This window comes from Zingiber officinale, chromosome 7A (assembly GCF_018446385.1).
Source record: "Zingiber officinale cultivar Zhangliang chromosome 7A, Zo_v1.1, whole genome shotgun sequence".
NCBI classification, from domain to species: Eukaryota; Viridiplantae; Streptophyta; class Magnoliopsida; order Zingiberales; family Zingiberaceae; genus Zingiber; species Zingiber officinale.
In genome coordinates, this window is record NC_055998.1 from 142,406,588 (window position 1) to 142,434,043 (window position 27,456).

At 38.6% G+C, this 27,456-nt stretch overlaps 6 protein-coding genes across 6 annotated transcripts; 5 read left to right on the plus strand and 1 right to left on the minus strand.

Annotated features, from left to right (window-relative positions):
• LOC122003066 (fructokinase-1-like) lies at positions 1-1,756 on the plus strand. The gene is made up of 4 exons (XM_042558503.1): positions 1-456; positions 773-1,105; positions 1,180-1,296; positions 1,388-1,756. Exons 1-4 carry the CDS (start codon positions 49-51, stop codon positions 1,514-1,516), a joined length of 987 nt encoding a protein of 328 aa, XP_042414437.1. The 5' UTR covers positions 1-48; the 3' UTR covers positions 1,517-1,756.
• A 4,180-nt stretch (positions 1,757-5,936) lies between these two features.
• LOC122000583 (BTB/POZ domain-containing protein At1g21780-like) lies at positions 5,937-7,801 on the plus strand. The gene is made up of 4 exons (XM_042554952.1): positions 5,937-6,177; positions 6,297-6,445; positions 6,849-6,964; positions 7,041-7,801. The coding sequence occupies exons 1-4, from the start codon at positions 6,047-6,049 to the stop codon at positions 7,626-7,628; spliced, it is 984 nt and encodes a 327-aa protein (XP_042410886.1). The 5' UTR covers positions 5,937-6,046; the 3' UTR covers positions 7,629-7,801.
• A 687-nt stretch (positions 7,802-8,488) lies between these two features.
• LOC122000584 (BTB/POZ domain-containing protein At1g21780-like) lies at positions 8,489-9,789 on the plus strand. The gene is made up of 2 exons (XM_042554953.1): positions 8,489-8,704; positions 9,037-9,789. Exons 1-2 carry the CDS (start codon positions 8,574-8,576, stop codon positions 9,299-9,301), a joined length of 396 nt encoding a protein of 131 aa, XP_042410887.1. The 5' UTR covers positions 8,489-8,573; the 3' UTR covers positions 9,302-9,789.
• Positions 9,303-12,259, plus strand: LOC121999807 (BTB/POZ domain-containing protein At1g21780-like). The gene is made up of 3 exons (XM_042554440.1): positions 9,303-9,345; positions 11,455-11,573; positions 11,654-12,259. Exons 1-3 carry the CDS (start codon positions 9,303-9,305, stop codon positions 12,257-12,259), a joined length of 768 nt encoding a protein of 255 aa, XP_042410374.1.
• A 615-nt stretch (positions 12,260-12,874) lies between these two features.
• LOC122003067 (uncharacterized protein At3g49055-like) lies at positions 12,875-17,506 on the plus strand. The gene is made up of 5 exons (XM_042558504.1): positions 12,875-14,234; positions 14,313-14,389; positions 15,900-16,011; positions 16,161-16,277; positions 17,038-17,506. Exons 1-5 carry the CDS (start codon positions 12,930-12,932, stop codon positions 17,395-17,397), a joined length of 1,971 nt encoding a protein of 656 aa, XP_042414438.1. The 5' UTR covers positions 12,875-12,929; the 3' UTR covers positions 17,398-17,506.
• Positions 17,507-17,734: 228 nt separating this feature from the next.
• Positions 17,735-21,544, minus strand: LOC122003068 (28 kDa ribonucleoprotein, chloroplastic-like). The gene is made up of 4 exons (XM_042558505.1): positions 20,998-21,544; positions 20,811-20,912; positions 18,487-18,771; positions 17,735-18,006 (listed from the first exon to the last, which is right to left on the minus strand). The coding sequence occupies exons 1-4, from the start codon at positions 21,496-21,498 to the stop codon at positions 17,941-17,943; spliced, it is 954 nt and encodes a 317-aa protein (XP_042414439.1). The 5' UTR covers positions 21,499-21,544; the 3' UTR covers positions 17,735-17,940.
• Positions 21,545-27,456: the final 5,912 nt, after the last annotated feature.

Genomic DNA, 27,456 nt, shown 5'->3' on the forward strand with positions numbered 1-27,456 from the left:
GTCTCGCTTCTCTGATTCATTTCGCCTCTTCTCACCGCCGACGCAGAGATGGCCATCGTCAACGGCGCAGCTGGCGGCGGCCTCATAGTGAGCTTCGGCGAGATGCTCATCGACTTCGTGCCGACCGAGTCCGGCGTCTCTCTGGCGGAGGCCACGGCGTTCCTGAAGGCCCCCGGCGGCGCGCCGGCTAACGTGGCCATCGCCGTCACGCGCCTCGGGAGGCGGAGCGCCTTCGTGGGAAAGCTCGGGGACGACGAGTTCGGCCGCATGCTCGCCGCCATCCTCCGCGACAACGGCGTCTCCGACGCGGGCGTCGTCTTCGACTCCGGCGCACGCACCGCCTTGGCCTTTGTCACCCTCCGCGCCGACGGGGAGCGGGAGTTCATGTTCTATAGGAACCCTAGCGCGGACATGCTGCTCACGGAGGCCGAGCTTAATGTGGATCTCATCAGAAAAGTACACGCCCCTTCCCCTCTTCTTCTCTCCCCTATCAAAATCAATTAATCGTTAAAATCTGTAAATTTTCTCGTCTACCTTGCTCAATCTCGCAATACTTCCTCAACCCTAATTCGACAGATCGAGGCCCATAGTTCGTCCGGAAATGATGCAAAAACTACTATTTTTTTACTTGGAGATTCAAACTATGAATCCAACGCCATGAACCTTCAATTCTCAATCAATTTCCAAACATTTTCTGATTCCTATTGTTTTTTCAACCATATCAAGCACTAAAATCGATCCTCTTGTGTATTGTTCTTGAATGATTCTCCAGGCTTCAATCTTTCACTATGGATCAATTAGTTTGATTTCGGAGCCATGCCGATCGGCTCATCTTAAGGCTATGGAGTTGGCCAAGAATGCTGGCGCTCTCATGTCCTTCGATCCAAACCTCCGGTTGATGCTCTGGCCGTCGCCGGAGGAAGCTCGCAAGCAGATCCTCAGCATCTGGAACCAGGCCGACATTGCCAAGGTCAGCGAAGTTGAGCTCGCATTCTTAACCGGCCATGATTCCGTTGAAGATGAAGTTGCCATGGAACTCTGGCACCCTAATCTGAAGCTGCTGCTTGTAACCCTTGGGGACCAAGGATGCAAGTACTACACCAAGGTACACTGTCTCCATTGCTGTTGTCAAGGACAGCATCCTGAACTAGCAAGTTGATCTGTGGCTATCCTGTGCAGGATTTTCGAGGACTAGTTGGATCATTTGCCATCGAGCAGGTGGATTCAACAGGCGCAGGCGATGCATTTGTTGGTGGGCTGCTCCGAGGAATTGAAGAAGACCGGTCGGCTTTGCAGGCAAGTTCTCATCTGAAAGCCATTGCTGCACAAGAATTTTCTCTTCCTCTTTGATGCAACCACTTATACTAGTGCAATTGTACAATTGTAGGATGAGAAGAAACTGAGGGAGGTGCTAAATTTCGCCAATGCATGCGGCGCAATCACTGCTACCAAGAAGGGGGCAATCCCTTCATTGCCAAATGTATCTGAAGTCATGCAATTCCTCAAGCAGGCATAGCGCACGTATTCCATGTTTATTATTTACTATAATTTACAAGCTTGCTATATGCCTTTGGAATTCACATAGCTCTTGATTCAGTAGTAGTTCTTTCTTGAATGATTCAATAATGTAGACTTGTAGCTATCTACTTCAAAGTGGTTTTAGTTCTTTGCATTGAAATTGTACCTTGTTGTTTTTCTCAGGAAACCTTGTGCTAAAATTCTACTGAAGCAGTGAGATTTCGGTTTCAATTTTTCATATACTAGCACTTTATTGGGTTTTATTTGGTGTAGTTATTAGATAGATAGCTGTAGAATTACTTCGTCAAGAAGTTTGTCATTGTTGAATAAGGTATTTATTAGAGAACTAACATTCACACTCCTGCAACTCATTAGATATTCTGGTTCCATCTTGGATGTGCATCATTCACTTACGAGGAGTCGTGTATAACTAAGATGTATTCTGTTGCACTTGTTCGAACCTAGTAGTATCGAGAAGCGAGATGTGTAAATGCCAACATGTTTCATTATTGCAGGCATTTGATTGTAACCTTGACAAATGATACAATGAGAGAAAATAGATCTTCAAACAAGATCAACAGTTTGGTAGTCAGATAAGTTTATAATAAGGTCAGAGCAGACTGAAGAAATGATACCAAAACAGATCTATTCATAAGTTGATTCGTCACCTGGAAGAAACTGATGATGAATTTGATGCTTTCTGATTGTTGAAAAATAAGCTCTTTGATAAATGAAACCTGAACTACAGATACTCTGCTAGTTTGTGTTCATTGTCTTCAAAAAACAATATATGTTAGGGAATTTTCTATTACTTTGTTGTCGATGATCAAAGTCAGCCGATGATTATTATCCCGTGATTATGTTTGTTTGGTTTACTTTAGACATCACAAAACTTTATTAATTAGTTTCGTTTGTTTGTATTACTAGTCTTGCATTTTGCTTAGTATAGTGAAAGTTTTCTATGGTATATCCAAGGGTTCTTGCCTCATGTTCTTCTTTCTTCTTCTTCTGTTAGAAGAACAACCTTATGCAAATTAGATCACCCACCAATGAGCTCGCTGAATCGGTTTTAAATCGCCGAGTTTAACTATTAGGCACTTTACATTCTTGGAATCTGGCAGTTTAAAGAAAGTTTCGTAGCTATATATACATCGAAATGTTCTTGCGTCTTTATGCGCTTAATCCGCAAACTAATGGGTTGATCAAGCTCAACTCAACTCTTCGGCACTTTGCATCCTTGGCGAGTCATCTACTCGAGCTCAACTCAAACACTTCTCATAGTAAATTGCATTTTAGCATATTGTTTAAATTTGGATAATTCGTGTAATTATTTAAAAATTTTGACTCATTAGTATGATTTTGATATCTAATTATTTTTGTAAAAGAATTTTTAGTGGAAAATTAAAATACTAATAAAATCTTGATAATATTAGATGTTAATAATTGTAAGTGTGATTAAATTATTGTTTTATATTGTGAAAAATAAAATTAAAATTAAAATTCAATGAGTAGAAAATTACTAAAAAAATTATTAAATTGAAGATAATGGGAAATAGAATAAATTTGAAAGATACCATTTAAAATGAAAAATTAGATTATTTTTAAACTTATCCAAAGCATAACTTAAAAAATATTGTTATTAATTATGTATAGTAAAATAAGTAAATAATATTAAGATAATATAAATTTGTTTACCAATAGCAATAGACAATTAAATACAAAGATAAAAAATCATGTATCTGAACAGAGAAATAAATTTATGATTAAAAATCTAAACAAGTTAATAAATAAATTATTTATGAGTTCTGTTCATAAATATGTATGAAATCCAGTTCATCCGTATTTAAGTAGTTTGCTGGTATATGTACAGATTTTTTATATTACGGACTTTATCCTGCGGATTATTACGATCAAGTGTCATGTTATATTATATTATTTTTTTTTATAAAACAATTTCTCTTTCTTTGATTTTTTTTTTCTTCCTCGTTCTCACTGAAATGAAGCCCGCTCACCGCGCACGCCTCTTCTTCGTCGTTCTCGCTGAAACGAAGCGTCGGAATCCGGACGCGATCGCGACGGGGTGCGCCCTGAATCTAGACGCGACTGCGCCGGAATCCAGACGCGACCGCGCCTTCCTTCGTCGCGATCGCGTCTGGATTCCGACGCGGGCGCTTCCGGATTCCGACGTGGGCGCGTCCGGAATCTAGATGCGACCGTGCCGGAATCCGGTCGCCTACCCAACACGGCCGGAATCGCCTGGAATCAAGCTTGATTGCCACTGGAATGGAGTTGTGGCCGGAATCGCCTACCTCCGGCTGCGAAAGCGTCGGAATTCGGTCGCCTGCCCAACATGGCCGCGATCGCGTTGGATCGCGGCTGGAATCGAGCTTGATCGACGCTGTATCGCGGCTGTAATCGAGATGTGGTCGGAATCCATACCACGATCTCCGACGGGTTCACTCCTGGGATATAGTGTGGGTGGGTCCAGGCGGCCGGAGGCCGTTGGCAGTTAGTAGATGGCCGGTGGCAGGGCAGGTGGCGGGCACGCGAGGAGGCGCGATGAGCACAGTGAGTTGTTTCGGCGAGAACGAAGAGAGAGAAAAAAAAAGAGAAAAAGTTGCATTTAAAAAATTAAAAAGAAAATGACATGACAAGTCCGTAACAATCCTTAGGGAATAGTCCGCAACATAACCATCCTCATATATATATATATATATATATATATATATATATATATATATATATTTTGAATGACTGAAAAAAAATCAAAAAAAAAAAAAAAAAAAAAAAAGGAGATTTATATTCTTCATTAACGTCGAAGAGTATAACTTTTACATAAAAAACTTAATTATATTTTGAAATATGTAAATGACAACAAGATGTAGAGAAATAAATTCTCTCTCTCACACACACAATTATTAATTCACGATAATTAAATACAGGACTCTCTAGCTATGGGATATTGGGAAACAATAAATGTTAATGGTCAGAATTTAGCTAGTCAGACGGGTCGGATTCTGATTATTTAGCAATGTTCATTGGGAAAAGTTATTTTTCAGATATTTTCAAATCTAAATCTCCACACCCAAAGGGAGGAGATTGGGATATTAAAAATAGGAGTGACAATTTAGATGAGATTCAGATTAGTGGATTCGGGTTAGTGGATTGACAGGTTAGAATATTAGAATTTGAATCCAATTTGATTATTATTTTGGATCAAATTATTCGACTCGAATTCGATCCATTTATCTGTATTTGGCTATTTATAAAAATAAAATGACCTGGCTCAAATTCAAGCTGAACCAAAAAGATATATTTTATTTAAATATGCTTATTTTAACTTGAACTTAACTAGAATCTGATCTGAATCTAATTCGAAAAATATCGATTGTAGTCGGGTTATTTCAAGTTGACCTGAATCCGATCCGTTTATTAATTGTGTCAATCGGATCGATCTGAACCTGACCCGAACCTAATAAGATCTGATCCTAATTTGATTTTTTTCATGATCGTGTTTTCATGTGAGATCAGAAATTATCATCCCTAATTAAAAATATGCAAAAAAAAAAAAAAAGTGTTGCCCATAAATTTATATTTTTTTTTAATGAGATTTTTTATGGATGAGACTATAAATATTTGGTTTGTGAAATATTTAATCATAAAATTTAAAATATTGAAAAGTGAGATATTTGATTAATGATGTGAATATAAGGGTGTCAATTTTGATGGGTTGAAGGAATTTGAGTAGGTAAGAATATTATAAAAAATTTCAACCCCGAATTGAATCTACCTAAATTTAAATCCGATGTCAACATGAAAATCTTAAACCTGAACCCTTGACTAATCCGGAAAAAACCTTTTTTTATTATTCCCATATAATTTCTAACTTTTATCTTCATATTTCATTATTATTATACTAATATTATATTATGTATATAAAATATCTTAATTTTTAAAATAAAATAAAATTTAGTAGAAAAAAATCAATAATACTAAATTTGGATCAATAGGAATCCAACTCAAACCTAAACTTAAACCAATCCCAAATCCCTCAATTCGAACCAAAAACTCCTAACTCTAATTCGTTATTCTTCGAATCGACTTGGATCAAATTGACAGAGTTGTATTTATTTTTGATACCCACGTGGACATGTGACCGTAAATATTTGGGAGAATTATCAGATCTTATACTTCCTCAATAACTTATACAGAAATAAAATATTTTAAAATAAAATATCATATTTTAATAGAAATTATAATTAATTCCATAAATAAAATACTAATTATTAAATAACAAATAAGTCATATCTTTTATCCTTATCCGGTGGAATTAACTTTTTTCAGCTATTGATATTTATTTCTATTTATATCATTATTTATATTTAAATAAAATTTATCGATATTTATCGGAGTTTTCCTCTTATTAATATTTCCCTGTTTCTTTCTTTTGCGACGGCGGAGTCTCTTCTTGTCCACCAACGATCGCCTGCGTCGGAATCGAAGAAGAAGAAGAAGAGCAGAGGCAGAGATGGCCGGCATCGAAAATAATACCAGAAACAAAGTGAAAGCCATATCGCCGCTGGCGCAATGGAAAGTCGATAACCTCAGATTCGACAACTATCGTCGCTCCGGTACTTTCAAGATCGGGATCTGGAACTGGTCTGTTTCCCTTCTTTTTTCCATTTTTCGGTGGCTTCTTCCATTCCTAATAAATCCTGGCTAGGTCGAGATTTCAAAATTTGATCGCCTTCTGTTTGGAACCAACATGTTACCTTCAGGTGTTTGACCGTCTGGAACAATTATTCTGTATTGTCCATCCGGCTCATCTACGAGCCCAATTTCATCACGGAAGATAAACACCCTTTCGCCCAAATCGTCATCAACGCCAACTGCACTGGTTCCACGAATTATCACTATAGGTCCACTGGTATTCCTCCTATCTCTAGAAATACCTCTTCCAACTTGATGAACATGCTGGATCATGTATTTTATCTCAATTCTATGTTTGGAAGATATGCTGTATAGATAGAATGGAATCTTAATTTTTCATATTCTTTGCTCAATGTAATTCCCCTGTGTTGTTGGCATTTCTGCACTAGATTGAACTTCCTAGAACTACAACAGAAACTAGCAGTTAGTTCATCAATGTTTCATCTGTCAAAAACCATTCTTGAAGGACCTCATCCATTTCCCTGTGGAGCATAATAACACTTACTGTTTCTTCTTTCTTGGCAATTGGATGCCTTTTATATATTTAAGAAAGTACTTGTTTTTTTTTATAGTTCCTTAATTACCTTCTTTAGTCTTATGTCTCTCTAACTTATTTGCAGTATATAAGCATTTCTCCCTGACTGAAAAAAAGGTGATTTGGCATATAGAATTTGTTTCTGCCTCGAGTGTTACAATGTTAGTTGAATTTGTGGATTTGAAGATATCTACCTCAAATGTATGTATGTTACTCTTTTCTCCTCGATATATATTAACTGAAACTCAGTTACCAATACAATGAAGTTCATTCATAGGATGCTTCACAATCTTCAATACGGCCGGATGACAGCTTGCTTCTGGATCGTTTACGAACCATCTCTCGTATGTTTCAAGAGAGCATGTATACCGATATTACAATCAAAACTTTGGATGGTTCCTTGAGAGCTCACAAAGCTGTGCTTGCTTCAAGTTCCCCCGTTTTCAAGTGCATGTTTTTGCATGATCTTAAGGAGAAACAATCATCCATAATAAAAATAGAGGACATGTCGACGGATGTATGCTCGGCTCTTCTTGCATACATGTATGGGACTATCAAACAACAAGATTTGGAGAAGCATTGCTTCCCGTTGCTGGCTGCTGCAGACAAGTATTATTTGCAAGACCTTAGAAAGTGTTGCGAGAAAATGCTTTTGGAAGATATCAATTCCAGTAATGTCTTTGAGAGACTTCAAGCAGCATGGCTGTATAAGCTGGACAGATTAAAGGAGGACTGCTTCAAATACTTGTCTGATTTCAATAAGTTACACGATATGAAAGAGCAGCTGCATGATTTCTATTTCCATGCTGATAGAGAACTACTTCTGGAAGTCTTCAAAAAAACCATTAGTGCTAAGAAGCCTTGATGATCGTTGTGGCAGTGTCAATTGTTAGCAAATTAAGATTTATTACTTATAGACTTGTACAAATGAGAAGGTTTTGGTTTTTGAATAAAGCATTATATTTTTTTTTTCAGTTAAGATTTGTTTTGAAGATCATTTTAGAGAGGACAATAAAACTCTAATTCCCCGCGACAATGGTGCAGCGTCAAGGTGTTCAATGAGTGGTAAATGTTTCAATTGACAATATTTCACTAATTGATTGTTATAATTAGGGATGGATCTAGCAAATTAGAAATAGACTAAGCTAAGAAAGTGAATTTGTTATTAAATAATTCTAAGTGTGATTAAATTATTGTTTTATATTGTGAAAAATAAAATAAATATAAAAGTTCAATGATTAGAATATTGCTAAAATAAAAATAATAGTTAATTCGACACTTCTTTAATAAACTTACTCAATAACATATATAGAAATAAAATATTCAAAATTAATATAATTTAATAGAAATTATAATTAATTCTCTAAATAAAAATGCTAACTATTTAAATAACAAATAAATCATATCTCACACACATTTTATTCTTTAATATTTTTTAACTTATTTTCTTTTATGATTAAAATTTTCCTTAATTATTCTATGTTATAATAGACTATATCCTTTTTTAATTAAAAGATTTATATATAAGTTACTCATTTAAAGAATGGTTTAAAATATTCTATTTTATTATTTTATGTATAGGACAAATCTTTTAATGTTAAAAATAAAAAGAAAAAGAAAAAGGTAAAGAGTCGTTTTTGGCAATTGAGTAAATCAAAATTAGAAATATTTATTTCTCTTTTTAAATGGTCATGATTAGTCATTAATATTTCTCCTGTTGTTTCTTTCGATCGGGGCTGCATTGCGACGGCGGAGTCTCTTCTCCACCAACGTTCTCCTTCGTCGGAATCGAAGAAGTGCAGAGGCGGAGATGGCCGGCAGCGAAAATAATGCCGGCAACAAAGTGAAAGTCATATCGCCGCTGGCGCAATGGAGGGTCAAGAGCCTCGGGGCACACGACTACCGCCGCTCCGACGATTTCATGATTGGAAGCTGGAATTGGTCCATCTCCCTCTTTGTTGTCAATTTTTCTAGATTTATTCCGTAGGTGCTTTTCAGCTTTTGTTTCTAAATAAACCCTAGATTGAGATTTGGAAATTTGATCTTTTTGTCAATTTTCTGGGTTTATTCGGTATGTGCTTTTGTTCCTGAATAAATCCTAGGTTGAGATTTGAAATTTTGATCTATTTGTCAAATTTCTGGGTTCATTCGGTAGGTTCTTTTGTTCCTAAATAAATCGTAGGTTGAGATTTGAAAATTCGAGTTTTCTTTTTATGTTGTCAATTTTCTGGGTTTATTCGGTTAATTGTGATCGTATTGTTTGGAACTTTCAGGTGTTTATCCGTCAAGAATAATAATTCTGTATTGTCCATCCGGCTCATCTCCAAGCCCAGTTGCATCACTGAGGATAAATACTCCATCGCCAAGATCTTGATCCGGGCCCACTGCACTGGTTCCACGAATTCCACGAATTGTCACTATGCTGAATGTAAGTCCCCTCTGTCGTTGGCTTTTCTGCACTACATTAAATTTCCTGGAACTACACAATCTAGCAGTTCATCAATGAAATCCACCTCGATATCCTGTGACAAAAAGTGAAATGTTCGTCCCTGCCGCATCTGACCCCAGATCATCACAGAGAAGTAAATCATGATACCCGAACAGGCAAGTAGGGTGGGGGTGAGATGGACAGGATATGGAGATTTACGTTCCGACAGTTTCGCCATTCGACCCCGCATTTCCAAGTGATAAATAATCACTACTTATCAACTCTGATGACTCGTAGGATCCACCTCGATATCCTGTGAAGCCACGCAACACTTGCTATTTTGATTACCTCGGATCGGTATCATGGTTGGCAAAATCGACGCTCCCAAAAAAACAAAACCAAAACTAAAATCATCCAGGAGTGTGTGGAATCGATTGGAGCAGGATCGATATGATCATACCACGTTACAATGAGTCAATGATTCTACACATTGAAATATCTGATTGAATGATGAGATCTATAGTATATTAAAACAAAATTTATATTTATTTAGATATGTATATTTGTAACGAAATAAAACTCATAACGGCTAATTTTAGATGAGCTCATACTTTATATTTGAGGTTATTTTCATCTTTTGTGAAAATTGTTGGGGTTTTGAGACTATTTAAATCATTTATTTAGTTGATGTTCTAAAGTTTTGAGCATCAAAAATATTTTGTATTACGTTGAATCAACATGTCGTTAAAAGATTGTTTCTAGAATTTATATTTGAGTCAACTAAATCAATAGTGTTTATTGTGTCATTTGGCCTTTAAACTAGACCATTAGTAACCTTTTTTTTTGGTCCATACGTCCTAGATAGGGGAATTCTGATGGGTCGGATTGGATTTGGATTGGGTTGGATTTTTTTTTAAAAAAAATCCCAACCCAAATCCGATCCAAACTCGAAATCTTTAAACTTGAACCCGAACTCGACTAATCCGAACATGACTCGATTAATTTAATTCAAAATGTTTTTTTTTACTATTTTTCCTATAATTCTTCATTTTTATCTTAATATTCCATCATTATCATATATTAATATAAGTAAAAGCATCTTAATTTTTAAATAAAAATTAATTTAACCCAAAAAATCTACTAAATTTGGGTCAATTTGAACCCAATCCAAAATTTTTCAACCCGAAAATCCTCCAATCTGAATTTGATTCGAACTCGAAAATGCCCAACGCAAACTTGATTTTTTTCAGGTTAACTTGGGTCGAGTTATCAGGTTTAGGAGTGTAAATGAGCCGAGCGGCTCGGTCAAAATTCAACTCGAGCTCGAATTTGACCAAGCTTGAGCCCAGCTTGAGCCGGCTTGTTTAACATTCGAGTCGAGCTCGAGCTCATTTAACACTGGCTCGATGGCTCATTGAGTCTTGTTAAGCCAGGTTAATATAATATTTTAATAATTAAAATTATTATTACTTTAAAAATAAAGATTAAATTAAGGAGGAGTTTGTGGCTAGAGCATATCATTTGGTATATTTAAGGTCCATGGATCTAATACCACTTGCATAGGCATTTAATTTATTTTTCCAAGTTAGGCTCAAGCTTGCTCGATTCGAGCCTATGTAGTTTTCTCGAGCTCTAGCCTAGCATGAGCTCCGCTCGGCTCGATTACAACCTAATTTGCATAGGCATTTAATTTATTTTTCCAAGTTAGGCTCAAGCTTGACTTGAGCTTGACTCGAGCCTATGTAGTTTTCTCGAGCTCTAGCCTAGCATAAGCTCCGCTCGGCTCAATTACAACTCTAATTAGGTTGAGTTCATTATTGACACTCCTAGTTCATTATTGGCTCGATACCCCACCAAATGGATCCTCCTGCTGTTGTGTTTGTTTATATTATTAAATACTTTTTCATAATTTAGTATATTTGCTTATATGAATGTTAATTTATGTGTGTTTGTGATATTATGAATACTAGCAAGCGGCCCTTTAGGGATGCCTTTCACTGTCTGAAAGGGAGGTAAATCAAATCGACCCTAGCAACATCCTTACATGAACTAACTGCACCAACGCGTAGGGGTCTTCTACAAACTATGCTTGGGATGCTGATGATATTATTTCGATAAACATTATTATTAGGAAACAAATTTTTGAATTATAAAAAATATATCTTAGCTTTATTGAATCCTACCGCCTCCTTTTATGCCTTTTATTTTCCATAGCTCCTTAACTTTCTCTATGTTTATAGCTCTCTAATTTATTTGCTTGCAGTATATAAGAAGATGTTCCGGACTGAAAAGGAGTTACTTTGGCGAATCGAACGTGTTCATGCTTCGTGTGTTACAATTGATCTAGAATTTCTAGATTTGAAGATATCTTCTACCTCAAATGTAGGCACTCTACTCTTTTCTTTATATATACATTAATTCAAATTCAGCTACCAACACAATCGATTCGTTATCTTTCACAGCATGTTTCAATTCGGCCGGATGACTTCGATGATTTCTTGCTTCTGGATCATTCAATCAAAAACACCTTACGTAACATCTCTTGCATGTTTCAAGAGAGCATTCATGCCGATGTCACAATCGAAACTTTGGATGGTTCCTTGAGAGCTCATAAAGCTGTGCTCGCTTCGAGTTCGCCGGTGTTCAAGAGTATGTTTTTGCACGATTTCAAGGAGAAGCAGTCGTCCATAATAAAAATAGAGGACATGTCGACGGATGCATGCTCGGCTCTTCTCGCGTACATGTACGGGGCCATCAAACAAGACGATTTCTTGAAGCACTGCCTCCCGCTGCTGGCGGCCGCAGACAAGTACGATTTGCAAGATCTTAGAAACTGCTGCGAGGAAATTCTCTTGGAAGACATCAATTCCAGCAGCGTCTTCGAGAAGCTTCGAACGGCACGGCGTTACAAGCTCGACAAGTTGACCAAGGGCTGCTTGGCATACCTGTTTGATTTCAGGAGGTTGCCTGATGTGAGAGGAAAATTGAAGGATTTCTTTTACGACGCCGATCGAAAACTACTGCAGGAAGTCTTCGAAGAAACCGTTGCTAATTGGAAGCGTCCCTAATTGCAAACAAAACATTTAAGATGTGTTTTTTATTCTTGATAAATTTATACTATCAGAATAAATAAAAAGCACATGCAGCAATTAGTTCATAAGTTTAACATCTTTTAATTATAATTCTCTATTTAGCAGAAAAATTTCTATAAAAATACCGTAGTTGAGATTTAAATTAACGATTATTGCATTAGAAACTTAATAAATTTTTACTAGATCATTATAAAGAGCATGATAAAACTCAAATTTTATTATTTTTATCTTTTTAAATCTTAATATTTTCCATTTCAATCTCACTCTTTGACTTTTAATTGTATTTATGATTATTTTATTTTATTTTATTTTTATAAATTATTAATAGATTTTGAATTTATATTTGTTACAATTTTATTATTTTTATTTAAAATATGTTAAATAGAATAATTTTGAAAAAGATACCATTTAAAAATATATATTATTTGTAAACTTATCTTAAAAAAATATTGTTTATAATTATGTCTAGTAAAATAAAAAATTTGAAGTTTTAAAATTTTTATTTTCAATGTTTAGAAAATTCTCGAAACGAAAGATTAAAATAATAATAATAATAATAATTTTTTTTAATAATAATAATAATAAGGAAAGAGTCGAAGAGAAGGCCGGTCGTTGGCGGAAGCTCCTTCGCCCTCTTTCACACGCCATGGCCGAGGAAGATCCCAACGCCGCCGTCCTCAGCGATGTCGAAGACGACGACGATCCACTCCCCATCGTCCTGCAATCTTCCTCTGCCCCTTCTTCCGCTTCCGCGGCCGCTGAGCAGCGCGTCAGAGACCTTCTCGCCGAGCTCGAGAAGGAACGGGGGGCCCGGAAGGCCGCCGAGGGCACCTTCGGCCGCCTCAAATCCATGGCCCAAGACGCCATCCGGAAGCGAGATGATGCGCTCCGCGAAAGGGACGAGGCTGTCAGGCGGCGAGACGACGCCCTCCGTGACAAGGACGAGACCGCGCGATCCGCGGAACGCGCCGCCGCGGAGCTCGCTGATGCGGTTCGACTCAGGGATGAGGCCAACAAGAACAAGGATTCGATACGGTCCGAGATGGAGACTGCCGCTCAGATGCTCCTTTCCGGAATCGGTAAGATCTCCAGCAAGGTGAGCGGGTACAAGAACTTCTCCGCCTCCGGTGGCCTCTCGACTTCCCAGAAGTACACCGGGCTGCCCTCGGTGGCCTATGGCGTCATCAAGCGGGCGCATGAGATCTCCGAGGAGCTTATGAAGCAGATTGACGCAGCCTCGAAGGCCAGGGATCAGGCCAGGCAACAGGTTGAACAGCGGAATTACGAGATTGCAATAGAGGTGTCGCAGCTTGAGGCTGCAATTGTGAGTCTCAAAGATCAAGTCTCACAGAAGAACTCGGAGATTACAAACCTGGAGAATGTAGTCTCTGAAAGGGGGACAAGGATCGCAGAGATGGAGAGTGAGATATCCAGACTGACACAGCTTGGTGAGGATCTCGATGCTAAAGTCAAGAATTTGGAAATGAAATTAGAATCTCAGAGACCATTGATTGTTGATCAATTAAGTTACACATCGAAGGCCTATGAACATATTTCAGAGATTATTAAGAGTGTCAAGAATGATAATGATCCATCTGAGTTTTCAGATTCATTGTTCATTTGGAATGAAATGGACGTTGGTGATAATTTACGCACTTCGTTGGATGGGACTAAGTCTGTTTATGAACTGGCTAAGGTCGCAGCGGAGAAAGCAAGGGTTCACTCCGAGGAAAATAGGACTGAAATTGACAAGTTGAATGAGAAGGTCATGGGACTCTTGGCAGAGAAGCAACATATTGGGACTTTGCTCAGGAGTGCATTGTCATCAAAGACAAATGAAGTGCGACATGTAGCAGAGGAGGGTCTTAGAGAAGCTGGGATAGATTTGAGATTGGACCATCTTGACGAGCAAGAGTCAGATCAAAGTGGGGAAAATGAAGTGTACATCTTGGTAATGAGGTCAATCTAATTTTATTTTAGAGGTTGTCCCAAACCGGAAACTATTGCTTAAATGTGTGTAATCTTACAGGCAGGTGCATTGGGAACTACAGTCAAGGAATCACAAACAAGGATTGTTGAGCTGCAGCACTTGGTGGAAGCACTCAGGTAATTGCTATGTTGCATTAATAATGAATGATATGGACCGCCTAGTTGAAACTCAAAATAGTCTAAAAACACCGAAAACTGAAAAGCATCACTTCTTTCATTTTTATAAGTGAGCAACTAAACTTGATTGATTGTTGCGTGCCCCTTACATTGTAGTCATCCGTAACAGCAATGTGTTAGAACATACAGGTATAACTCTAGATGGAATATTTAGTCGTTTAGTTGGAGACCTACACCTGGTTGTAGTCGATCTCTTTGTTCCTTGAACAAGACATTTTTATGTCCTCAACTCTCTCAGTCTGTTTTAAAAGATGTATCTGAGTCACTATAATGAAGTAAACCTACTTTGAGGACATGCATCCATGTTTCATCTCAAACATTCATTTGGAAGAGATAAAGATCTGAAGTGTGCTGAAGTTTTGACGTGTAGTTATTCTTGACTATTGGTAAATTGCATCTGGCTCTAGTGTTGATTTCAGATTGATTTGTAATCCTAGCTTACCCCAGGTGTTTATTCTGTTTGTTGTTGCACCTACGCATCCTATTTCGTATTGTCATTATGACACACAAGTATGTTTATAAGGTCATGTTCTGTTGTGCATAGAGGTCAATCAATAAAGTTTACATCTTTTGTGTTTCCCCGAATGCTTATGAATGAAATATTGATGATCAATAGTATGAACAATTATAACAACCATTTTTTTTAAAGATTCTATGTGCACGTCTTTTTCTTCATTTGACGTTTTAGAGTTTCTGAAATACCATTTGAAGCTGCTACCCTGTATAACAATAATAAAACCTTTCCACAAGTTAATACTTGTCCTTGGTTAATTTAATTCGACTGACAGGTCTATAGAACATCAGAAGACAAGAAAATATATGGAAAAGCATAAAAAAATATGGAGCTAAGTGTTAAGATTAATTAATGGGATTATAGTAAGTGATAAATAAAAGGTTACTATTTTCAGGCAACTATGGGTAGCTTTGATAGATGAAAAAATCAGAATACTAAGTAAACAAAGTATGAACATTTACAAAGATCAATATTTTCACAATTAGACTGGTTGAATTAACTAGAGTTGAAGGTTTTAGGGGTAAAGAAGATCAAAGAAAACTCTACTTTGAATAATTAGAAATGCTTTAAATGGCCAGAGTATTACTAGCAATATAACACATAAAACGAGCAGCAAGATGAGATCCATTTTGTCAAACTCAAATAACTAGCAGAGTTCTTGTTGTACAACCAGCGATGCTTCCATAAATATGGATAAGTTTCTATGCCAAATTTGATATGATGACAGCGGTTTGTGGTATGATAAAAATATTTATGATGCTTTGTGCAATGACACCCAGGTTTAATCCTGTATTTGAAGATGCATATCGAGGTAGTTCATAGTTGTTATCCTCCAATCTTATTTGCTGCAATTGATATGATTTGAAGCTATGAGTTGAGTTTGTCTTAGGTTCTAAATTGCTTCATATTTTATGCATGCATTTTTTCTGGAGAAAGGGCAGAGTCTGGTCTACTGAAAGCTCGTTTGGATGCACAAACAAAAGAGATTGCTGAGCTAAAGCATCATATAAAGGAGCTTGAGGAGAAGGAACGGATGGCAAATGAGAATGTAAGCTGGCCACATTCCTTGTTCCAGTTTATGCAGTACTGCTGTTAAGAATTGGACATGCTTTTGACTATGATGTCTTTGTAAATATTTATTTCTTTATTATTTTCTTTTATATGAAGCCCTAAATGATAATACTTTCCATTAAAAAGGTCGAGGGACTCATGATGGACATCACAGCTGCAGAAGAAGAAATTTCAAGATGGAAAGCCGCTGCAGAACAAGAAGCAGCAGCAGGCAGAGCAGTTGAACAGGAATTTCAGTTACAGGTGCAAATCGTAGAAACAAACTCTTAACCTTACAGATAAAATATTAAATAGAGCCTAAACTTTTGGCAGTTCTTGTTTTTGCAATTGTATACATAAACTTTCTACATTTTAACTGCCATAGCCATCAATATTTGTTAACTTCTTTTTTCCCAATCTATAGGACTTACTAGACTAAAATTTCCATGTTAGCAATAGCAATATGGTAGATATGGGCTTGTGCAATCATTTCGTAGTAGTCAAATCTTAGATGTCACACACAGGGAAAACTACAGAGATTAAATGGAGGAAGTTGGATCTATAATTCTTGTCAACAAAAGCCATGCATATATCAGATTGACAAGGTCTTAGTTGTCATCATGGTTGCACTAGAGCTGACAATGATTTAGGCCCTAAGATATGTAGTTCAGTAATATTTTTCAGGCTCAGTTGGTAGTATGAGGAACTTCCGCATGATGACATAGTGAATACTTGTAGAGCTAGAAACATGCACTGTCTAACACCAGCCTACTGATTGTCTTATTTGACGAGGTCGCCCATTCTCATCATTAACATAGTTATCCTTTTAGTTCGACAAGTAGCTATCCTTTTAGTTGCAAAATCATAAATTGATGAAAAGTATATATATATATATTTAGTTTCATTGCCTTATTATGTTTATTTCCGATCCCACCCAGTGGGATAAAGCTTTTAAGCTTTGTTGTTGTATTATGTTTACTTGGCATTAACTTGTCTACTTTTGAATTTCCAACTCAATGTGCAGTTGTCAGCTCTCAGAAAGGAACTGGAAGAGGCAAGGCAAGGAGCCGTAGAGTCAGATAACAAGCTGAAGTTCAAAGAAGAGACTGCAGCCGCCGCAATGGCTGCCAGAGACGCAGCCGAGAAATCCTTGAAGTTAGCCGACATGAGATCTACGAGGCTGCGTGAGAGGCTCGAGGAACTTACTCGGCAGCTCGAGGAATCCGAAAACCAAGACAATTTCCAGAGCAGAAACAGTTATCGATATGTATGCTGGCCGTGGCAATGGCTGGGCTTGAATGCTGTAAGATACGATCAAAATGATGTACGACAAGGTAACAACGAGATGGAATTGTCGGAGCCCCTAATGCTGGATACATCATGAGAAATCAAAAGAAAGAACCTGTAGAAAGGTAAGCGTGATGAATCTTCCTCTGCGTTTGTTGCTCATTTCTAGTTCATAGTCAATATTATCAGGATTTGAATCCTTCAAGTGTTCGAAGAAAAAAATTAGGGGAGATGCTTATTCCAACTGAGACAGAACCACATGTGAATAATGAAATGGGTGGTAACAGATAATTATTTTACTGAACTGTTGATATTACTGGGTGGGTTTTGATGGATTCATAGTCGAAATTTTGGCAAGCAAACTATATTAACTCAGACCCTATTTTGTCACTTCATGTCTTTCAATTTGGAAGCTTAAAGAGTCTCTTACCCCCTAAGAAGTATAAATGTACCATATCATCAAGTGAGATAGTTCTTAAATGTATCAAAGACCTGAACAGAAATCACCAAAAGCCAAGGAAAAGAAACTCTTGGCTCATCACCCTACAAAGTAAACATCGACGACCAAAAACAAATTCATACAAGTAACGAGCTATTCTCGACAAAATCCTTCTGACAAATAATATTCAGTTTTTCAACATCAAAAAGCACGTCGTGGTGGCCTCTCCTCTGCAACGTTCACGCGTATTGCTCGACCATCCAAGCTCTGCCCAAGTACCAACACAACACAAATAGAAACACATATTCAATCAGTTTCAAATTAGCATAAATACACATGGAAACAACAAATTTATGAACAAGTTCTCATTTATCCGGTAAAATGTTACCTACTCTTGTCATGATTGTCGTCCCATCGTGAATCTATCTCTTAGTTAAATTTTTCTTTGCCTCCTATCCCTCGCACCCTCAATTTCACCTGACTCAATCTAACTATAGAATCTATTAACGTCTTTGGAAATCTCATCTTTGGAACCCATCTACTTCATCATAAATGTTTATAGCATCACTGTCTTTGGATGCCTCACAATCTCATCTTTGTTATGTTAGTTTTTTGACTGCTTATTTTCTAATCATCCAACACTATTAACCATAAAATATAGCTGCTCAGGTACAAACTACAAACATAAACTCTAGTCGAGTAGATAATAAGCAGGTAAATAAAGTTGCTCAAACAAAGTATTCTCACCTGTCCATCAAGTGCGGCAATTGCATCTTCCATTTCGGCCTGTGATTCCATCTTCACAAAGCCAAATCCACGTGAGCGTCCAGACTCTCTATCATACAACACCCTTGCTTCCACAACTTTACCATGCTCACTGAATATTTGCTCCAGACGCGCATCATCAACTTGCCATGGCAGATTCCCGACGTAGATTCTAAGGGAAGAAGGCTCAAAAGTACGTGGAGTTCTCTCCACACGAGTGCCCCTGGGCGATGCTTTGTTCACAGTTAAAAGCCGGCCATTAATTTCCTGTTCTCGGAGCAACAAACAAGCTAGAATCAGTAATTCAACGATAAGGAGAAAAATAGTTGCTACTCTACCATTAGAGTGTTAAATATAAGTTGGGCGATAGCTCATACTGATACTAGTCGAGACAAAGTGATGCAGGCCGGGACCTTAGCTAAACTAGTTGAACACTAAACTCCTCCCACTATACTCAGCCCAAGTAAGCTAGTTGAGCAATTGACAAAATGAACACTTCGACAAGGTTTGTAGATGATGAAGTAATTAAAAAATTAGAGTTAACAATTCTATGGGAAAAAAAAGATCATCGTGGGCTTGCAATAGGCATAGTGCTAGTATAATCTGCTATCAAAGTTGAATACCTTTAAGATAACAAAGAGGAAAGCATCAACTTAATGCTTAGTCTTTCACTGTGGATCGTCAATTCAGTAAAAGCTAGAAAACTGTTCCACTGGATATCAGATGAAGAACACTATGTTAGGGACCAGAGTTCTATTAGCATTTCGCTCTATGTTTGCTATGCAAATTTGGCATAAGATTGTTGAAGTAAAAAACGAAAACCTAAAATATCAAGGCATTTAAGCAGCCATACTTATGCCCAAACTAAACCCTAAACCACCAAAGGTAATAGATTGATTTTGATACCATGTAAAAATTCAAGGGGAAGATCAATCCGATCCACAATGTCAAAACTCTTAGGCGCAATCCTTGATAGTTGAGTATGCTAAAAACACTCGACTAAATATGCATGACTATAGGAAAGAGGTCACTATTGTTGCTCGAAGATCATGATTACATGCAAACAAAGAGCCAGAGAGAAGTTTACTTGCTAAGCATGGATGAAAAAGAATATGTTCACACCTAAAGTGGGATTAATTTATACATCTCAGAAGATATGAAGGTTGTAATAAAAACAAAAATAAGTTGTTAAGAATTAAAAACTATCTCTTCCAGTGATATAATTCAAATTGTTGCGATCAACATATATTGTAATATTACCACCATGCATAAACAAGCAGTGTAATTGATAAATAGCAAAAATTAATAAACATATATCAGAGACCACACCCTGCAACTGTCCAAAACCACCCTGATGCAGCAGTTGATGCCCACAAAAGAAATGAATTCAGCATTTCTAATCTAGCAATTTACTAAATCTGAAATTGCAGTTTACCAAGAAAAAGGAGAAAATTAATAGCATCAATGGAGACAATACTAAAATCCACTAGTAAGAAGTTCCCAAATATTCTCCCTGATTGCTTGCAGTTAACACATTGATTACACAATGGCATTTTACACAACAGCAGCTTAGTTAAAGATGAAATGACCTATCAAATTCCAGTACTATATTCTTACAAGCTTGTGTACTTTCAAGAGCAAACAAAGAACCTACTGAAGAGAAGACTACAATTACAAGAATGCCAAAACCAAAAAATTTGACTCAGATCCTAATCACCTTCAGGTAAGATTTTGTTCCATGAGGTGAGCACTTGGTTATCATATTGACATGTTGCAAAAACACTGCTGATATAAACTTAGTTGAATGTAACCCCGAGAGTCGTACAAGCAAAAATATTAAAAACTAGCATTTGCTTACATTTACAAGTCAAGCAAATATTCACTGCATCACATTCAGGCTAGATAATATATAAATGTATCTTTATACTTATATTGATACTAACCTTCCTACAGAGGAACAATAAAAGTTGCTTAAGTTGAAATCAAACAGAGACTCTTCCAATGGTTGATCCTCTAAGGCAAATATAACTCCATTATGCAATATAAAATCAAGGGCGAAGTGTCCAACCATACTCGATGAATGTAGATCGAAGGCATTGTATTTTCATACAAAATAAGTGCAAAAGTATAGTGCATGAAGAATCAACTCATTAAGTAGATGCAGCAGAAGCAACCAAGAATCAAACAACTTCATGGACACAACCCAAAATAAAGCATATCTAGGTAATTTCTCCAGTAACTTGGATTACTTTGAGCAGCATTTAACTGAAGCAGGAAGAATAGTCATCTAACGAAATGGAGCTTACAAATCGATGGAGCAGTTCAACTGCTTTGTCTGCTTCTTCAACAGTGCTCATTGTCACGAACCCAAATCCACGGCTCTGATCGGTCTGGCGATTGTAAATCACCTGCAATAGCAGAAGCTCACAGGTGAAGGGATCTTGGTTACGGGAAACCCTAGAACACCATGGAGAGCTCTCCGTTTTCTTTTACCTCAGCGACCTCGACAACGCCGGCCTTCTCGAAGAGCTGAGCCAATCCCTCACTGTCCACATCGTAAGGGAGGTTGCCAACGTAGAGCTTAGCTTCCTCAGGCGGCTCGGCATACCTCTCCTCTTCGACAAACTCGCCGTCTGCCTCGGCGACTAACCCGCCCTCCAAAGTCTGCTCCTCATCTCCCTCGTACTCCTCGATCCCATCAGAGGCTTCCGACCCTGCTTCATCGTACCCGAACTCACCGTCATCCACCTCGGTATCTTCGTCTTGGCGAGCCCAGTCGGAGGTCTTCGCGACAAGTAGGAGAAAGGGAGGGCTCTTTTTGAGGAACAAAGGCGAAGGGGAGCGGGAGAGGTGGAGGAAGGGGAAGGGCTTGGAGGAGCGAGACAATGGGAGGAGAGGGAAGGGGGGCTTGGAGGAGAAGGGAGCAGTGGGGAGGGAGGGGAGAAGGGCCTCCGCCATGGATATGGAGTTGAAGATCCTCGCGGCGGCCGCCATGGATTAGGGAGAAGAAGGAAGAGATAAGGAAGGAGGAGGAGGAGGAGGAATGGATATGAGAAATAAAAAAGAAGATATTTTGGGGTTGGAATTGGAATTTTCGAGAACCTTTGCATCTAACTCCCCAAACTATAGAATATTATGAATTACATCAGTTTTTTTAAGGTGACAAAAGACAAAAGTCTTGAATTTAAATTCATTTCCATCAAATATAATTTTATAAATTATTTTTAAAATAATTTAATAGATATTAAATTAAAATGACAACTCTTGTTTTCTTTATCGAAAAAAGGCATTTGTCTTTTTCTCTTATTTAGAAAATATTTTTATTTAAGTACTACTAAAAAATTATGACTATAATTGTCACAATTTATAATAGAAAATATCATTATTTAACTATTTTAATAGTAATTCTCATAAAATTGTTTCACGTAATATAATTATGGTCATAATAGCTATAATAATATTGAAATATATTTTCAATGATTTTAATCACTGGTAAATAATATTTTAATATAATAATAATTTTAATTAGGCCTGTAAATGAATCAAGCGTTCGTGAATAAGTTTGGTGTTTGGCTTGTTAAGAGTTTATTTATGTTCATTCAATATACATAAGATTAATTAAACAAACAATCTTGAACAGCTCGTTAAGCTAAACAAACAAACTTGAACACATATGTGTTCAGCTCATTAATGCTCGTGAATAACGTTCGTGAATAATATTCATGAACAAGATTCATAACAATGTTCACGAACAATATTAATTAATAAAACTCTTTTCAATATGCTAAATAAATAATTAAATAAATAAATTTAAATTATCAAACTCAATAATCAATCAAACAACTAAAAGTTTTAAACAATCAAACAAGTTTGAATCGAGAGCGTGATAACATCTAAACGAACCAAGCTTGAATCGAGAGCTTGATAACATTTGATCCTGTTTGAAAGTCGAGGAGGTGGATGCTGGAGACGTGGCGCTCCTGCTGACCTCTGAGGGACTTCGCTCCTGCCTACAACACAAGCAGCGTTAGTGCTGAGCCAGGGAAAGGGTCCCCGGCGATGACCCTCCGACGCTCAAGTCAGTCTCCCGCAAGGTAAGAAGCAAAGGGAACTATAGTGCAACTATAGAGATCGCGAGAAAAGCATACCTCCGCCAATGCCTGGACACCCCTTTATATAGGACTCCTGTAGCGTGTGTGCACATTTCTTAAAGCGGACACGTAATCTCAAACTTTTCCTGAAGAGACATGTCAGTAAAGTGTCTCTGATACAGTACCTTATTGGGTCAAGCATATCTCTGAAGTGACAGTGGAAGCTTTCGCCGTACGATCTTCTATCTGACCATGCCGCCCATCGGCAGCACTAACTTCCAAAAGGATGTCGAAGGATATCCTGTTGTGTTTGTTGCTCAGCCGAACGGAATGACCACTCGGTTGAAAGTCCCCTGTCTTAGTGTCGTCCGTTGTTGGGCCGAGCGAGGTGGCCGCTCGCTTGAAGTCTCCGTTGTCTGATTGATGAATCTACTACTTGGCCGAGCGGGATAGCCGCTCGGCCGATACTTCCACTGTCTGGTTGCTGCACGTGTACCTAGACCAAACGGGATAGCCTCTTGGTTGTAGTAGCATTGTCCGCGTGTGGTTCACTCAGCCATAACTCTACTCCGCTTATCTGGGCATTGATGTAAGGTCGAGTGGGGTAGCAGCTCGGCTTGTTTCTGCAGACACTTGGCGTTCATTCCTGTCTTGAGCGTCTTAGGTCAGCTGGTGGTCGAGCTAGTAGTGATGTCAGATCAACCCTTTCATGTCTTGGTCGGGTGAACCACTCGCCCACCCGACCAGTGATAGTGGAGCATTGACTACCTTGACTTTGACCTCCATTGTGGTGAAGACCTTTCCCAAGGTGGACCCCTTCTTATCACCGCATCACATGACCCTTATTATCACCGCATTATGTTGGAACCCCAAGGTTGTTTTGGTGTGATCAACAAGTTAAGTTAGGTCCTGCGTTGTTTCTAATCTTGTGTCTAAGTGTGCAGGAGCTTAGGAGCACAGGTACTTGAGCGGAAGACGCAACTAGCGAGAAGGATGGCACGTGGTGCGTCCGAGGGACGAGGTGCTGCGGAAGAGTACACCGGCGGACGAGAAGGAAGTGCGCGCGGTAGTTCCGAGGTACGAAAGCCAGAGCGGAAGATTGCTCGGGGAGCAAGAGACGCAGCTAGCGCGAAGGTCGGCACGGGGTGCGACCGAGGGACGAAGTCTGCGGATGAGTACGCTGGTGGACGAGAAGGGACACGCGGCAATTCCGAGGGACGAGAAGCCGGAGGGAAGCATGCTCGAGAAGACCGGAAGATGGGTTCGGGTGAGCCCTATTCCGGATGTCAGAGATCACCCAAGCAAGCGGAGCCGGAGCAGAAAGACCCGGACCAGAGGCGAGCTGAACCGGAGAAGAGAGCACGGACCAAAAGTCAACTGGGTTGACTTTTGGCTCCGGGGCGCCCGGAGCTGTCCGGGGCGCCCGGAACCCTTCCGGGCGCCCGGAAGTGACTTTTTCACAGGATCGAGCTTTGACTCGATCCAACCGTTGGGGGATAAATTTTATCCCCCCTAGGGTGCCCGGAACCCTTCCAGGCGCCCCGACCAAGGCTATAAATATAGCCTTGGTCCAGAAGCTTTTCAACAATCACGATCATTCTATTTCCAAACACTTGTATGCTTTAGTTGTAGTTAAGCTTCTGTTTTCTGTGCCTAAACGCTGTAAGAGGCTTCTCCGCCTGAAGGAGTTTTTGAGCTTAATCTTCCTTGGATTAACAACCACATCGGTTGTAACCAAGTAAACATCTGGTGCCTCGTCTTTTCTTTTATGCTTTTATTTATCTGCTTAATTCATTTTACAAGTGTTAGCTTAATCGTTCGAGGAAGGGTTGTTTGTTTTTAATTGACAGGTCATTTACCAACCCTTCTAGCCGGCCCAACGGTCCTACAAGTGGTATCAGAGCCGAGACGCCTCAGAAGGACTAACTGCCGTCTGAAGCAACAATGGCCGAAGCTAGCGACTACCCACCAGCATTCGAGGGGGAGCTTTCTTCATGGAAGCAACAAATGAAGGTATTCCTTAACTCTGATATTGGTATTTCTCTAATAATGAAAACAGGTTATGAAGCACCGAAAGATACGAATGGAGAAGAACTCGATTTACGCCTCTAGAACAAGAAGCAATGCGACGAGTTTGTGGCAAACGAGCAAGCTGAATTCCATCTTCTAACCGTAATACGAAAAGAAGATCTCGACAGAGTCGGAGAGTACAACAATGCAAAAAAACTTTGGGAAAAGTTCTTGAAGATCTACGAAGAACCAGCCAATGTCGAGGATGAATCCAACACCGATTCAACGCCAGAACAGTCCGAGAATGAGGAAACTGTCAAGATAGTCGATCTCCATCCCGAGGACACAGAAAGCTCATCCCATGTGAGCATCAATGAAGGGGGAGAGATATTGGAAGAAAACAACTCAACAGGGGGAGAATCAATGGCCGACGAGGTAAGTAAGGTATGGTCTCTACCTTCTGAACAACCGGTTAATTCAATAGAAAAATTGCCTGAAGATTTTTGCGATTTAAAAATTGAATTACCGAAAAAGTTTTTTGAATTAGAAAATCAATTGTCAAATTTTTCTTGCAAATTAGAAATATTATTAAAAGAAATTTGCAAATTTAAAAATATTTTGACAAAAGAATTATGCAAATTAGAAGAATTTTTCGAATTACAAATTTCTCTCTTGAAAGAATTTTGCGATTTAGAAATTGAGTCACCGAAAAGGTGTTTCGGATTAAGAAATCTGTTAATAGATTCCTGTAAATTAGAATTTTTGTTGTTAAAAAATTCTTGCAAATTACAAAATATTCTTTCGAACGAATTTTGCACATTGCCGAAAGAATTTTTTTTATTGTCGAAAAATTTTATCAAGTTAGAATCTATGCTATTTGAATATTTTTGTGAAGTTGAAATTCAAAAAATAATAGAAATTAACATGATACAAATTATTGCATGTTTAATATATGTGGCTTTAAATTTTAAAAAGTGTAATTTGAGAAGTTATGAAAAATTGAAATGGAAATTTAAAACTTGCTGATATAAGTATCAATATAAAATAAATAAATAAATGCATAGAAAATTTTTTAATGCTACCAATTTTTTTAAAATTTTCTTGCATAAATTTTTGGGCTTAGAAAGATTTATTTCTGGTGAAAACTTAGAAATTTTTCGAAAGTCATTCTTTGACTTAGAAATTTTTTTCTTTAACTTGGAAATATTTTTTTCAAAAAACATTGAAATAGATTTCTATAATTTTTCTAAGTGTCAAACCCTTAGATTGTTTTTCTTGAAACCCCATTTTTATTGTGATCAAAGGGGGAGAAGGGAAAGTATAAGTCTAGGGGGAGGTAGAAAATTGAAAATTAAAATTTGAAATTTTTTTAAATTCAATTTTTTTTCTACCATGTTGCATGTTATTGCAATAAATTTTTTTTATTCTATGTCTATTTGTAACCCTAGCTTAACTTGGGTTGATCACACCAAAAAGGGGGAGATTGTTGGAACTCCAAGGTTGTTTTGGTGTGATCAACAAGTTAAGTTAGGTCCTACGTTGTTTCTAACCTTGTGTCTAAGTGTGCAGGAGCTTAGGAGCACAGGTACTCGAGCGGAAGACGCAGCTAGCGAGAAAGATGGCACGTGGTGCGTCCGAGGGACGAGGTGCTGCGGAAGAGCACACCGGCGGACGAGAAGGAAGTGCGCGCGGTGGTTCCAAGGTACGAAAGCCAGAGCGGAAGATTGCTCGGGGAGCAAGAGACGCAGCTAGCGTGAAGGTCGGCACGGAGTGCGACCGAGGGACGAAGTCTGCGGAGCCGGAGCAGAAGGACCCGGACCAGAGGCGAGCTGAACCGGAGAAGAGAGCACGGACCAAAAGTCAACTGGGTTGACTTTTTGCTCCGGGGCGCCCGGAGGGCCGGAGCGCGGGGACGTGGGGGGCCGGAAGTGACTTTTTCACAGGATCGAGCTTTGACTCGATCCAACCGTTGGGGGATAAATTTTATCCCCCCCAGGGCGCCCGGAACCCTTCCAGGCGCCCCGACCAAGGCTATAAATATAGCTTTGGTCCAGAAGCTTTTCAACAATCACGATCATTCTATTTCCAAACACTTGTATGCTTTAGTTGTAGTTAAGCTTCTGTTTTCTGTGCCTAAACGCTATAAGAGGCTTCTCCGCCTGAAGGAGTTTTTGAGCTTAATCTTCCTTGGATTAACAACCACATTGGTTGTAACCAAGTAAACATCTGGTGCCTCATCTTTTCTTTTATACTTTTATTTATCTGCTTAATTCATTTTACAAGTGTTAGCTTAATCGTTCGAGGAAGGGTTGTTTGTTTTTAATTGACAGGTTATTTACCAACCCTTCTAGCCGGCCCAACGGTCCTACACATTACATGTCACCCCTTCAAGTCTAGTCGAAAGAGGTTATAATCCGGCTGACTGGACCATTGTGTGAACAGATACCATCCCGATCACCCTTCCTCATTGTGCGGACCACGGGATAGGTCCGATTCTTGTCGATCGGCCTTTTGAAGTTTTTTGCTCGATCATAAACATGTTCCCTTGGTCCGATCGGACGGACAAAAGTTTGCACATTGTTGAATTTTTTCCTTAGGTGAGCGCGGACTGGGCTGACGCCACCCTGATTTCTTAAAAAGCGTGCAAATCCCTTTTCATTAAGGCAGAACAGGTTCCCATGCCAGCCTTAATTGTCGACTCGTGGTAGCACGCCATGTGTCATGCCCGCAACCGCCGCACGCTTGACGTGACAGACATTGATGGCGATATTTGGCGGTTTAAATTCAACGGCGAGATCTTGTCCTAGGTTTCTGTGACCTAGATTGGACGACTCCAGTCGGGCGAGCCTGG

Coding starts and splice junctions, on each gene's coding strand:
- LOC122003066 (XM_042558503.1), top strand. CDS start 49: ATGGCCATCGTCAACGGCGCAGCTGGCGGCGGCCTCATAGTGAGCTTC. Junction 457..772: donor ATGTGGATCTCATCAGAAAA/GTACACGCCCCT, acceptor ATGATTCTCCAG/GCTTCAATCTTTCACTATGG. Junction 1,297..1,387: donor AAGACCGGTCGGCTTTGCAG/GCAAGTTCTCAT, acceptor GTACAATTGTAG/GATGAGAAGAAACTGAGGGA.
- LOC122000583 (XM_042554952.1), top strand. CDS start 6,047: ATGGCCGGCATCGAAAATAATACCAGAAACAAAGTGAAAGCCATATCG. Junction 6,446..6,848: donor TTATCACTATAGGTCCACTG/GTATTCCTCCTA, acceptor ACTTATTTGCAG/TATATAAGCATTTCTCCCTG. Junction 6,965..7,040: donor TGAAGATATCTACCTCAAAT/GTATGTATGTTA, acceptor GTTCATTCATAG/GATGCTTCACAATCTTCAAT.
- LOC122000584 (XM_042554953.1), top strand. CDS start 8,574: ATGGCCGGCAGCGAAAATAATGCCGGCAACAAAGTGAAAGTCATATCG. Junction 8,705..9,036: donor ATGATTGGAAGCTGGAATTG/GTCCATCTCCCT, acceptor TGGAACTTTCAG/GTGTTTATCCGTCAAGAATA.
- LOC121999807 (XM_042554440.1), top strand. CDS start 9,303: ATGTTCGTCCCTGCCGCATCTGACCCCAGATCATCACAGAGAA. Junction 9,346..11,454: donor CCCCAGATCATCACAGAGAA/GTAAATCATGAT, acceptor ATTTGCTTGCAG/TATATAAGAAGATGTTCCGG. Junction 11,574..11,653: donor AGATATCTTCTACCTCAAAT/GTAGGCACTCTA, acceptor TATCTTTCACAG/CATGTTTCAATTCGGCCGGA.
- LOC122003067 (XM_042558504.1), top strand. CDS start 12,930: ATGGCCGAGGAAGATCCCAACGCCGCCGTCCTCAGCGATGTCGAAGAC. Junction 14,235..14,312: donor AAAATGAAGTGTACATCTTG/GTAATGAGGTCA, acceptor GTAATCTTACAG/GCAGGTGCATTGGGAACTAC. Junction 16,012..16,160: donor AACGGATGGCAAATGAGAAT/GTAAGCTGGCCA, acceptor TCCATTAAAAAG/GTCGAGGGACTCATGATGGA.
- LOC122003068 (XM_042558505.1), bottom strand. CDS start 21,498: ATGGCGGCCGCCGCGAGGATCTTCAACTCCATATCCATGGCGGAGGCC. Junction 20,913..20,997: donor GCGTTGTCGAGGTCGCTGAG/GTAAAAGAAAAC, acceptor CTGCTATTGCAG/GTGATTTACAATCGCCAGAC. Junction 18,772..20,810: donor TTGAACTGCTCCATCGATTT/GTAAGCTCCATT, acceptor CTCCGAGAACAG/GAAATTAATGGCCGGCTTTT.